The sequence below is a fragment of the Eimeria mitis genome, genomic scaffold, assembly GCF_000499745.2.
Source record: "Eimeria mitis Houghton genomic scaffold, Emh_scaff707, whole genome shotgun sequence".
NCBI lineage: Eukaryota > Apicomplexa > Conoidasida > Eucoccidiorida > Eimeriidae > Eimeria > Eimeria mitis.
This window is the reverse complement of record NW_024015913.1, coordinates 2,501-15,681: the sequence shown is the minus strand read 5'-3', so window position 1 is coordinate 15,681 and position 13,181 is coordinate 2,501. Positions and strand designations below refer to the sequence as shown.

General features: G+C 44.7%; 4 protein-coding genes across 4 annotated transcripts in view; 3 read left to right on the top strand and 1 right to left on the bottom strand.

Annotated features, from left to right (window-relative positions):
- Positions 1-1,767: 1,767 nt before the first annotated feature.
- Positions 1,768-2,367, top strand: EMH_0020300 (uncharacterized protein; the record flags this gene model as incomplete). Its single annotated transcript, XM_038022987.1, has 1 exon — positions 1,768-2,367. One exon carries the CDS (start codon positions 1,768-1,770, stop codon positions 2,365-2,367), a length of 600 nt encoding a protein of 199 aa, XP_037878841.1.
- A 2,181-nt stretch (positions 2,368-4,548) lies between these two features.
- EMH_0020290 (uncharacterized protein) lies at positions 4,549-6,555 on the top strand (the record flags this gene model as incomplete). The annotated part of the gene is made up of 1 exon (XM_038022986.1): positions 4,549-6,555. One exon carries the CDS (start codon positions 4,549-4,551, stop codon positions 6,553-6,555), a length of 2,007 nt encoding a protein of 668 aa, XP_037878840.1.
- Positions 6,556-8,954: 2,399 nt separating this feature from the next.
- Positions 8,955-12,228, bottom strand: EMH_0020280 (uncharacterized protein; the record flags this gene model as incomplete). The annotated part of the gene is made up of 8 exons (XM_038022985.1): positions 8,955-8,989; positions 9,206-9,418; positions 9,812-9,876; positions 10,360-10,529; positions 10,761-10,832; positions 11,244-11,302; positions 11,658-12,013; positions 12,224-12,228. 8 exons carry the CDS (start codon positions 12,226-12,228, stop codon positions 8,955-8,957), a joined length of 975 nt encoding a protein of 324 aa, XP_037878839.1.
- A 656-nt stretch (positions 12,229-12,884) lies between these two features.
- The window catches only part of EMH_0020270 (uncharacterized protein), a gene marked incomplete at both ends in the record, with an annotated part of 2,696 nt that continues 2,399 nt past the window's right edge, over positions 12,885-13,181 (top strand). The window contains one exon of the mRNA XM_038022984.1: positions 12,885-13,020. Coding sequence (XP_037878838.1) covers positions 12,885-13,020 — 136 coding nt within the window. The remainder of the gene's footprint in view (positions 13,021-13,181) is intronic.

Here is a 13,181-nt window from a genome sequence, read left to right as displayed (position 1 = left end):
ATCAGAGACAGCCAGAGAGAAGAAAACAGAAGAAAAACAAAAGGAAACAAAATAAAACAAATATATAGTGGATCACTGTAATATTACAGCTAGTAGAAATGCATAAGAATTGTTAAGGCTGGTGCTGTTTAGGGGAGCTGTTGTTTTTGTTGAATTGGATGCCTGAAAGTCAGCGAGCACGATCAGTTTATGCGTGCGTTCGCCCGCTATTTTGCTATTTAGCATTCTGTGTATGCATTATGTTTATGCATTCCTTTCATTTACTGTGCTTGTGTAATCTGCTGCTTATGTATTCGGTTTATCTATTCTGCCAACATTGTTATTTGGGCTTTGTATGCAAATATCAGCGTCTTGAACTACCGGATATCACTATCACCGAACTAGAGCACTGTTTGAGACGAAATATCCTCTTTTGCGTCGTGTAATCCAGTGCTTAACGCTGAATAATGAACGCCATATTATTTATGCTATATTGTGCTATACTAATGGTTTACGCAGGCAATTTGTAGTATGTATTATTTTGTATTCTAAATGGAAGCTTAGAGCATTGTTCACTAGAGCAGTGCCCACTAGTCACGGCGTGCGTCAATGCTGTATCTGGATATCCCATTGGCTCATGCCGTGTGTAGTGAACAATTGGACCGGCAAGCAGTGGAAGCTTAGAGCATTTATACCTACTCGTGCACAATCGAGATACACTCAGCGCATAGCCCTTAAAATAACGTTACAACATAACGGAACAGTTTAATTTTGGTCCAATCCACTTAGAATTAGGAAGAGTAATGATTTACCCCCCTGCTGAACTCTTGCGGATCAACGCCTCGGCAACTGCCAGTCTCACAGCCAGCCCCAGATCCTGGCTATCTGGCACGATTGCCTTATCTTCTGTCCAGTTTGCTTGCGCACTCAAGCCTGGCCGTCAACCAGCTGAACAGCTTGTAGCTCTGTATTTACTCCTTTAACTGATTCTTAATGTATTATGCTTCCATTAAAAGGGCGGAGAAGTCACGGCAACCGTTGAAACTGTTCATTGAAACCACTAGACCACCAGCACTCCCAGTGCGGCCCTGCGTCGTGTGCAAGTTCTAGACAGTGCGTGGTCGTGCAGTGGATGAAACGAAAAAGGTTTATTTAATACCTCAAACTCCTCATGTTTCTGGAACGTGGGGCAAAGCAAATATCGCCAAATACTTCTGGTATCGACAGCACGGCAATGAACACTGCTTCGCAGTGTGTGCTGGTTATCCTTCTGGAGAGAATTCTTTTGTATATTTGTTAGTAAATGATTTACGTAATTGAAATTAAAACATGTTTAAATATGAAAAAGAATTCAGCATCGTGTCTTGATGGCTACAGATGACGGAGACGACTGACGGTCGCGATGCTTTCTCGGCGGCAGCAGTCGTGGGCATTTGTTTCGTTGGCTCAAAGCACTTGCTACGAGTGTGTAAATCTGCAAAAGCTCTAAGCCAAGGTATATGAATTCCTATATTGGGTGTTCTTAGAAACGATTCCTGGCCATCAGCTGCAAGGCTGCGAGGGTGTGCGGCGGTGGTTCGCTCAGTCGTCAGCTAGACGCAGCGAATCGATTTGCCCATGAAGGACACTAGAGATGAGAATTCTGCTCCTTTTTTATTTTATTAAGTGCTAACCTTATTCTTCGCGCATTCTTCGCCTCTTTAATTTCCTTTTTGACTTTTTGATAGCCGGTTTTCAAGTAGTACTCTTTCCCCCGTCGGTGGTCCGCACTGCGGGACTCAGGTGACGATGAGGCACACTACAGAGAAGCGGCAATCTGACGCCGCCCGCCGCTGCGAGGACGATTTGTATGAAGTGGAATACTGCGCAGAAAAAGAAATATTTGCTGCATTTCTCTCTGGGTCCCAGACACACGACGAAGAACAACCGGAACTCGACTCGGCCCACTCTACTGATGTGGGCAATAATGATCCAGCTGATGACGAAAGGGACAATGACGCCGCGGAAACAGAACTGAGGGAGCAGCAGCAGCAAAGCGAGACGCGACAACATCAGCAACTGCAGCCAGCGCAGGAGCGGTGGCCACTGCAGCAGCTGCAACAGGAAGGGCAGCAGCAATGGCAATTACAACAGCAGGATCAGCAGCGGCTGTTGCAGCAGCCGCAACAGCAGCAGTTGTTGCACTGCCAGGCTCTGTCTGGTAGTCCTTTGGTTTCTGACTCGATAATAACTTGGCCGCGTCGCCCTCCTTCAACGGCGTCTCGGAAATACCTTAAATTTGTTAAACGCATGTACAAATGGCAGAAACATCGGTTCTTGCAAGAGCATTCTATGGAGGAGTTCAAAGTCCTAAAGGCTCAGGTTAAGCGAAGCAGCAAAAATAAGTAATATCGTCAAATGCAGGTTGACCAGCCCACCACCAAATGATGGAAGAAATGAAATATTCGATGAATATTTAATTTCTTCCATTCGATGAATATCCCGTAGGACGACTCATCGCTCAAAACGCCTGCGGGCCCGCCTGCCTCCCAAGCTGTCACGGAGACCACCAGATAATTTTACTCGTCGTTGGCGAATAAAACAATGGGCAGACAATGCTAGTTTTGCTCGTATGTAGTATGAATATACACTATTTCGTATATATATACATATATACGGAACGCGTCCCGATGGCTCTCCGTTTGTGCGGTTATGTGCTGGTTCGTTAGTTTTCCGCAATGAACAGCATCTAAAATGCAACAAAACCTTTTTTATGTTCAAAATTGTTTTAGTCACGCACGTCTACGCAATATGGCTTTCCTCTCAGAGGTGTAGCCGCCGCTCGCTAGTGAAGAAGAAATAGGAAATTAAAGCGGGGCGAATTAATGCGTACAATATTTGTTTAAACTACAAACAAATTGATATATATGCGATCTTCTCATCTCCTATACAGTGTATCGAACGTCAACTGCAGTCTAGAAGAACACACATCCAGTTACAGAGAAAACGCGAGAAACGTACCAGATATATATGTTGTTGCGCGCCTCTGTCCGTCGCTTGATCCCCGTAGAGGAACTCCGGTGTGTAGACAGCTGTTGTAGCAACGACCATAAAGGCTATATCTTAATGGCATGATAGAAGCAAAGCGAAGGTTTAGTGATAGTAAGATTATTCCTATTGTTATTATGACCATTATTGAACTCCTGCGTTACTATTGCTAATAGTGGCACAAATTAATAATAGTGTAGTGACACAAATTAATAATAGTAGTGATAGTAAGGCGAGTTCACTGCCTCTAAGCATTGCCATTTGTCTTTTTCATGCACATTGGATTTTCTGCTGATACAGAAGTCCTTATTCGACAGATGACCACATTAGCATGAAATTGTCTGAATCGAGATAAATAAAAGTAATACTGCACAAAAATAGACAGCAAGGCGATACTAATAAGATGCATAAGGTATGTATGTAGATGTGACAGACAGGAATGCTTGAAGAATTGCTTGTGTACGGATTGACGCCACAGCTATACGGGAAGCGACCCCAGAAGATAAGCATCAGCTTTTTGTTGAAGCCGTCCGTACTCCGCGGGGTGCATGGAGAAAAAAAAAACAGATGGGCATCTATTAACTAAAGAATAAAGAAATAAGGAAATCCCTTGTTAGAATTACAAAAGAAGTGCGCATCGCAGCACAGCTTTCTTATAGCCACAGACAGAGTCAAGAAGCAATAGTGTATACCACACATCCATATATATATTTAAAGCATCATGATGCGTTAAAGTGTGCCTTTCGCTTGGCTGTGCATGGAGAGCTCTGTCTGTGCAGCTACGCTTTCGCTTTGCAGGTTTCAGCAGCATTGAGGTTAAAGAGCTAGGACTCCGCAGGAGACGGTGGAATATTAATTTGCTTCTCTTTATTTTATTTTTGCTGAAATAAAAGCAAGCAAATTTAGTGGAAGTTCCTAATCTGGAGGTCCGCTTGTGCTGAACGGCAACAAAAAAAAAGCCATGATCATCCCACATCAGTATTGAAGTTTGCTCCTTAAGAAGCTAAACAACACTGACAGTGCAGTTTTCGAAGATGTTATAAAGTGAAGTAATGAATTTTTCCTTTTAAAATATATTTTTCCCTTCACTTGTTTCTTCTCATCCTCAGAAATGAGCCGCTTTCGTTTACATGCGTCCGGCTTGCCAGCCGCCAGCCCCTAGCTACCTACGTCCGGCATCCATTCCGAGATTTCAAGTTGCAAATTTTCATACTTTTATCTTCTGTGTATTTTTTAACATGGTGGAGGACTGACTTTGTAGATTTTAGCTTCAGCTTCATGTTGTTGTCTGTGTATGCAGTTCCTAGTTCGGCAATTTAATCGCCGCAGAGAAACTCTCCAGAAACGGACCCTCACTCCGCCTTCACGCCATTCAGAAGAACCACCCCCAAAACAGTTGCATCCTTCAAGCCCACAGGCGACGATGTCTGCGGGGTTGTGAATATGATAAGAAGCAACAGAGGGTGCCTCGCATTCCCGATTTCTGATCTGTCTTCTCGCCGAAGATCTGCATACAGCAGTGAAATACATCTTTAGCGGCAGATGGCGCCACAGGTGCCGCCAGGAGAACCGGGATGCAGGGGCCCTGTGGGCCATGGGGGACCCCCTACAGCTTCCTCGCCTTCATCCTCGTGCAACAGCCTCCCAATCGAGAAGCAGTTCATTACGCCTACGGTTCCCCCAAACGAAGCGTTAAGGGCTGAGGCTGCAGCGCGCGTTGCTGCGGCAGCACGGAGCCTCTCTGACACAGAAGCTTCTCTGGAAACTGCAGCAGGAGGCCGCATTCCTCGCATCCTGGCGGAGGCAACGGACAGACGCGTGAGGTGGCAGCTGCAGCCGCCAAGCAGCACGAAAGACAGAGGAGCCGCTGCAGGTGCTATCCCATGTGGCTATCGGCACGGAGCAGCAGCAGGAGCAGCAGCAACAACGGCAGCAGCAGACGGACTGACAACCGGCACCACCGATGCGGGCAACAGCAGCGCAGGTGAGGAGGCGCATCGTGTGCGAGTTCGCTGCAGCAGGAGGCAGCAGCAGGAGAGTGAAGGAAGCGGAAGCAGGAAGCCTGGAAGACACAAACAAAGACGCTGGCTTCACCAGCAGCTGCTGGTGGCTGCGCTGCGCCGCCTCATCCTCACAGCAGGCGACGACCCCTGCGACGCAAGAATAGAAATGTGGGGAGCCCCGCGGCAGCCGTCATGCTGGCAGCTGCTGCAGGCAGACCCCGTAGCGCGTGAGCTGTACATCAAGAGGAAAGAAGGGGGTTGGGAGGGGCCCCCAGGGGCGCACTCCGAGTCGTCTCCAGAGAGAGAAGACACCGACAAGTTGCAGCAGCAGCAGCAGCAGCAGGAGCAGCAGCAGCAGCAGCAGCAGCTGCCGGATCCGCTGTTACAGCGAAAATCCCATTGTCTTAAGATTATGAAGCAGCAGCAGCAGCAGATGGGGAGGCCGTCACTGCGAGCAGCTTCTGTAGACGGGTTGAGGCATTCGGAGTTGCTGCGGCAGGCAGTGTCAGACAGTGAACACAGCGGTACAGACACAGAGTCTGCTCCCAAAGCAGCAGCAGAAGCAGCAGCAGCAGCAGCAGCAGCGGCAGCAGCACTGGCAGCTACAGGTGTAGCAGGAGCAACGTCTTCGGCTGCTTCTGCTCTCGCACGGGAACTCGAGGTGCAGCGGTTGCTGCTGCAGCAGATGGCCGGGTCTGAGCTGCAGCTGCTGCCGTCAGTGCAGCGCATAAAATCCTTAAGAGCAGCATTTAGACCCATGAAACAAATAACTCGAGATGCTGCAGCTTTCTTCTGTCTCAGTGCTGCTATCGAGAACGCCATTCGCCAAGCGTATACCTCGCTTGCTGCTGTTAAGGGGGGTCTGAGGCAGCAGCTGCAGCAGCTGCTGCAGCAAAACGCGGCGGAAGCAGCAAAAGCAACAGAACAACAAAGACGAAGGCCTATTCTAAATAGCGGCAGCAGCAGCGGGGGGTCCCCAACAGGCAGCAGCCCAATGATAGGTAGCAGCAAGGGTTCCAGCAGCAGCAGCAGCAGCAGCACAAGCAGCAGCAGCACCAACAGCAGCAGGACTAGCAACACAAGCAGCAGCTTGCGATGTGTGCGTCTGAACAGGGATTCAGAGCTGCCGAAAACTGAGGCCATGACGAAGGCTTCTCTGTCCGCTGATGAGCTGCATCTCCTCGAGAGTGTGGAGCGGCTACAGCAGCAAGCAGCAGCAGGCGGTTCAGCTGCAGGGGAGAAGAGAGACTGGCTGCTGCTGTGGCGGCTGACGGGCTTTGAGCGTAAGGTCGCTCATGGATTGGTGGCGTTGGCTGCCGACTTAGATTCCCTTTCTCTTTCTCCTCTTGATTTACCCCCCCCAAACAATGGAACTCCGTGTGCAGTTCGGCAGCAGCAGCAGCAGCAGACGAGCAGACGAAAGCTGCCTGCAGGCGCTCAGCAGAAGGTCTTGATTATTTGTAGGAAACCCCAAGCAGATACCGTCTCTTTGCCTCCCGTATCGCTTGCTGCGTTGCTGGTTGGCGCTGTCACTGCAGCCATCTAGAGCACACCGCACAGGCTGTGAGGCTGTAGTAGGTGCAGCTTGGTATGCTGTTGCAGCAGCTTTAGGACGAGGGCGCAGTCGGGTGTATGGGCACCTCCACTGCTGCGCACCATCATCTCCTGTGAGGGGCAGCGACAGCTCAGCCGCTGGCTCTCCTTCAGGCACTCCTCCTGGGGGCTGAGCAAAACTTGAATCGTTATTTGTAATATTTTTGCATTTGTTCAAAAATATGCCGTTAGTATATCGCAGAGAGGGCCAAAGGAAGTAAGTTAAGAGGCGCCCGCATCAGGTGTTGTTGTGTTGCTAGCTGTTGTTTCTTTTTTTTTTTTTGTGTTCTTCTCAGTTGATCTCTCTCACCTACTGTCTACTTGTTTCATGTTTAACAAATCAGGCCCCCCATTGACTTTGTGTGCATTAGGTTTTTGGTTTCTGCTCTCTACAACGCCACCGCGTCTTCGCGGCATCCTCTGAGGTGCTCGCGGGGCTGTCAAAGCATGTTTAGGGGTAAACTAAAACGAAAAGAAAAAAAAACAACGGAAAGAAAACACGAATACCGGGTGTACATACAGCTCGAATTTTCAGCAGCAAAGTTACCCACAAAGAAATTTTATATTTTCTACTCTTTCAGAATTCAAATGCCACGGAGTTATATTGACTCTATTATATTCATGTACGACAGCCTAAAAAAACAAAATAAATATAATATAGTAAATAGATATAATAATAAAATACATAATATATAAACAAAAGGGGGCTGTATTGAAGAACAAAAAAACAGTTGTTTTTTGTATCGCTTGCTGAAACAAATTTCCTGTGGAGATGTGGATAGGGTGAATGGGCCGATCCTTCCTCTCCTAGTTGTTTGTGCGTTGTAATACAATACAATAATATTTTATATAAGTATGCAAATTATTAAGCTCAAACAAATATGCATTAGATAAACGAATATATATGATTATATGTACACACAGATATGCACGAAATAAACTAAGACGCCGGCACAGCAGTACCAGCAGCACTGCCGGCTTCTTTGGACACCTCCTGCGGCTATATATATATATATATATATATATATATATATATATATATATATATATATATATATATATATATATATATATAGTTAGTTCTGTGTATAGACAGTTGTGCCTGCATTTGTTTTGGGTTTAATCCTCTTTGTTTGCTTGCTGCGCTGTGATGCCATTTCAAAACGAAAATTCTCCCGTCGCCCGATCAAACGGAATTTCGCGGCCACCAACCTGAACAGAAATGTTCACTCGCCAACTTATGCGGTATATATATATATATATATATATATATATGTATATATATACTGAGGTATATGAGTATGGCATATGAGTATGTGTGAGCGTGCAGATATAGCAGTGTGTGTGTACATAAAGCAGGAAATGCCTGTAAGTTTCATATAAAATGGATGCCTCTCTCTCCTTTGCCTCTAAAGGGAGAGAATTTACGTTTTCAAAACAAAGGAGAAAAGAAAAAAGAAAAAGAAAAAAGAAAAAGAAAAAAGAAAAAGAAAACAACCAACAACTCACCCTAAGAATGCCGTGTCTAAGAGATACCTTCCACTTGCTGCAGCGCCGTGCAGCACCAGAAGAGGCCCTCTCTACCTTTGAACAGAACATAGCTTTAATATATTTGTATATTTGCAAAAATAATAAATTAATGAAACAAGAATAGAATAAATAAAACAAATGAAAACGACACGCGTGATGCATTCCTGTTCATATATGTAGTAAATATAATACTAAGACAACCACACCATGCAGGCAAAGAGCAAGTGCAGCTTAACCGAACTATAATATTACAAATGAAGGATAAATAACAACAAAATAAAAGTAAACATAATGAAATGAGGAGAAATAGCAACAAACGAAACGTAAACAAAACAACGAAATGCGGAGAATAACAATGAAATGAGTACACAGGGCAATAGAAACGGCAAAACAGAAACAACACGAACAAGAAAACAATAAGTAATTTGGAGCAATAGAAAAAAGAAAACAGAAAAATAAGTAAAATGGCAGTGAAATAAAGAAAGCATCGATGAAATGAAAAAGTATTGAACTGAGTAAAATGCCGATAAGTACCATCAACAAGAAAACGATTAAAAATAAAAAATTAATAATATAAACAACTAAAATACATTAAAAACGCAAGGAAAAAGATAAAAATAACAACAAAAGGAACAAAGAAAAACAAAAAAAAAAGAAAAAACAAACCTTCTCAAAGAAAGCGAAAATTGCGTCGGTTGTTGGTGGCTCCGCATCGTCGAGGTCAGATACATCATCAACGGTGAGTTCTGCTCCTTCTTCTTCATCTTCTTTTTTTAAAAATAAAAAATAAAATAATAAAACAAACAATACAAACAAAAATAATTAAAAAGGGGGATAGATCAGCCGAAACAACAACACTAACAACACAAATTCAATAAAGGGAACATACACACACACCATGAACAAAACAAAAAAAGAAAAAATAAAAAGCATTTCTACAAGTGAAAATAATCAAATAAAGCAAAATAAACAACGAATAATAAAATAAAATAAAAAATATATTTGTTTGTGTTCGGCCACAGGTAAAGAGTACAACAAACAACCGATAAAATAAAAACACAGAAAGTGCTTACCGCTCTCATCTTGTTCAGTGCTGTTGCGGCGATTCTTCTGTTGCTGCTGCTCCTGCTGCTGCTGCTGCTGCTGCTGCTGCTGCTGCAGGGGTGTGTTTTGAGCTGCACCAGCAGCAAGTGTTGCTTCTGCTGCAGCAGCACCAGAAGACAAAGGATTAAAAGGCTGCCCCCCGTCCTCCGCCTCATCTACATCCGCATCAGCGAATTCGTCATCTGCACAGTAACAAACAAAAACACCTGCTGCTGCTGCTGCTGCTGCTGCTGCTGCTGCTGGTGCTGCCGTTGCTGCTGATGGTCTTGCTGTTGCTGCTGTTGCTGATGCAGTTGCTGCTGCTACTACTGTTGTTGAATTTCAAAGATAACAAAAAGCACAGCAAACAAACAAAGTTAAATAAACAAATGCAACAAATAAACTAAAAAAGCGAAGTTAAACAAACGAGAAGAACAAACAAAGCTGAACAAACAAACCTAAGAAAGAAAGCAACGGGATAAGCGTATAAGAAAACAACCAAACACAAGAAAACAAACAAAATATAAACGAATAAACAAAAGAAAACAAACAAAAAAGTAAAACAGCAAATATAAAAAAAATAAATTCATGGTTACCCGTATCTTGCCCCGTCTGCTGCTGCAGCTCAGCGGAGGGAATAGCGGAGGGCCCTTCCGCGCTCCTAAACAAAAAAAAAGAAAAATAAAAACAAAAACAAACATAAATTGTATATTAAATATACATTTATATATATATATATGTAGGCAGGGGACGGAAGAGAGAAACACGAAAATAGATGAACAAAAACGCAGAGACGAAAAACCGAATAAGCAAATACAAACGCAAAAGCAAATTTAGAAAAACAAAAAAAAATAAAAATAAAAAACAAACGGAGAATACAAACCATAAAACTGCTGCAACCACAGACACGGAGACATCGCGAGGAGAAGAGAAAGCGCATCAGACGAAAACAAAAAAAGAAAAAAATAAAAACAGCAGAAACCCCAACCACGAAGGAATTGCCTGCTTTCCATCACCTCCATAAACAAACGCACGAGTGCTGCAGCAACAGCAGCAGCAGCAAGCAGCAGCAAGCAGCAGCAGCAGCAAGCAGCAGCAGGAGGAAGCAGCGGCAGCAAGCAGCAGCAGCAAACAATAAACGAACTGTGCGCTGTTGGGGGTGGGCATCGACGCAGCGCTCTGCTGCGGCTCCGATGAGCTGGAGGCGGAGACGTTTGCATCTGTTGCTGCTGCTGCTGCTGCTGCTGCTGCTGTTGTTGCTGTTGCTGCTGCTGGCGCTGCTGCTGGCTTCTGGCCTGCTGCTGCAGCAGTATCCTGCAGCACGAGTTAAAGAGAAGAAGGAGCAGCAAATACAAAACAATAAAAAGACGAACAAACAAAAAAACAAAAAGAAAAAAGAGAAACGAGACAAACAGCAGACAGACGTACAAACAAGGAAAAAGAAAAGGCAAATTAAAGGAAAAAATATAAATAAAAATATAAACAAAAACAAAGAAACGAATGAAGAAACAGAGACAGAGACAGAGACAGAGAGATATAGCTCACCACCGAGGGGGGGGGAGCCGCTGCAGCCTTAGAAAATTCGAGTTGCTTTCGCCGCAGAGACAGCCGCCATTGCTGCAGCAGCAAAACACCAAAACCCTAAACCCTAAACCCTAAACCCTAAACCCTAGACCCTAAACCCTAAACCCTAGAGCAACACAAGGAATAGACGCATGCAGTTGAAGGCGGACAGAAGAAGAGAAAAAAGAAGCAGAGAAAACAGAGAAACCAACACAAGACGGGGACGCAAAACAGAGCACAAATGACTGCTGCTGCTGCTGCTGTTGCTGCTGCTGCTGTTGCTGCTGATGCTGTTGCTGCTGCTGCTGTTGCTGCTGCTGCTGTTGCTGCTGATGCTGTTGCTCCTGCCGCTGCTACTGCTGACGATTGCAGCGAGCAGAAAATGAAACAAAAACGCGAAAAATAAGAGATGTAGGGACCCAAACCCTAAACCCTAAACCCTAAACCCTAAACCCCATGTATGACCTTTTCTATGGCGGCAAGAACTTTGTTGTTTTGTAGCAATTGACATTGGGAGATCGTCGCTGAGAACGCAAACAACAAACCCTAAACCCTAAACCCTAAACCCTAAACCCTCAACCCTAAACCCTAAACCCTAAACCCTAANCAACAAACCCTAAACCCTAAACCCTAAACCCTAAACCCTCAACCCTAAACCCTAAACCCTAAACCCTAAAACGCTGCGATTACGCAGCCAGATAAACAGCGGATGAATGCCCCGCCACATACATCATGCAAAACGGCAAGAGGAGGGGCAGCAGCAGCAGCAGCAGCAGCAGCAGCAGCAGCAGCAGCAGCGGAAGCCCATTGCTGCTGCTGCAGGCAGGACGATGAAGAAAGAATAAACAAAAAGAGAGGCAGAGAAGATAAAGGATTCACCTTGAATAGCCTCTTCATACAAATCCGCAATCTCTGGCGATATCCCTTCCCCCAGAAACGGTTGGGGGAGCTGATGCCCCATCTTTGCTGCTGCTGCTGCTGCTGCTGCTGCTGTTGCTGCTGTTGCTGCTGCTGTTGCTGCTGCTGTTGCTGGTGTTGATGCTACAGGTTCTGTTGCTTGTGTTACTTGTATTGCTGCTGCTTTACTTCGTGCTGCGGCTGCCAGCGCCGCCCGGTGCTGCTGCTTACGCTTCTGTTGCGTTTGCTGCTGTAGTTCCTGCTGCCGTTGCTGCTGTTGTTTGCTCCTCTTGTTTCTGCTGTTGCTACTAGAGTTGCTGCTGCTGTTGCTGCTGCTGCTGTTGCTGCAGCTTGAACCAAGCTGATATATTTCAGCAGGAATGTGGTGATGAAGAAAGATGCAAAACTGTGCGAGTTGAGCTGATGAATATTTGAGCTTTATAAATTATTTTTATATTTGCATTTAATATTTAGAGTTAATATTTGTGAAAATTTATAAGTTTGGGTTCCTCTTGGCCTGTGCGAGAGAGAGAGAGGCTGGGAAATACCTCATATTGCAACTGCTGCGTCTGCTGCAGCTGCTGCTGTTGCTGCTGTTGCTGCTGCTGCCTCTAGCCTGAGGTGTATGCACACCTTTAATGCAAAACCTTCATTTCAAATTACGAAAATAAAAAATAGAATTTCTTAGCTCAATTGTTTAATTCGGAGCGAAGGCAACACCACCGCAGCGGCGGGCCCCCCAGCCAGTAGCGACGACAGCCGTGGCTTCTGTACAGCCCCAAGAGAGTATTGAGGGTAATTTAGAGAAAAATCACTGAAGAATTCAAAATTAAATTAATATTTCTTAAGGAATTTTGCGGGAGAAACAAATGCCGAAAGTTCAACTTCTTTGATGATCTGAAAGCTTCGAGTTTCCTCTTTGTTCTTCTTTTCTCAGAAAGAGTTTCACGAGCTCCGACGAAATAATATTTTTGCGGTTTCCTCCTTTTTATTTTCCTTTTATTTCTTTTGTTCTGGGATGTTTGGTGTTGGCTGTTTTCCGCTGAGCTGCATATACACCGGAGGAGCACGAGCGAAATGCGGCTGGAAATGCTGCGATTTCGGCTCTTGAGGATTTTTTTTTGAACGATTTAAATAATTTTTATAAATTAATTCTTTTTATCCTTTTTCTGGCGGCTTTCTCCGCTCTTTTCCTCGAGGTTTCCTACGATGTCGCTGAATGTTACTGGGGCGTTCAGCAACATCAACGCAGTGCAACGACTCAATGCAGAGGAATTGCGGCTCGGAATAAGCGGCGAAGCCTCTTGGCATAATCAGTATAGAAATTCCTGCTACATTTTCATCAGTAAGACGAAAGAAAAAAGAAACAAATTGCCACTTTTTGCTGCATGTACACCTTGCTGCATGCATGAATACACACAAATACACAAACAAACAAACACAGAAAGAATACAGACAGAAAGAGTATTCATATTTTTCTAGCACTGATAGTATACGATGAAAAGG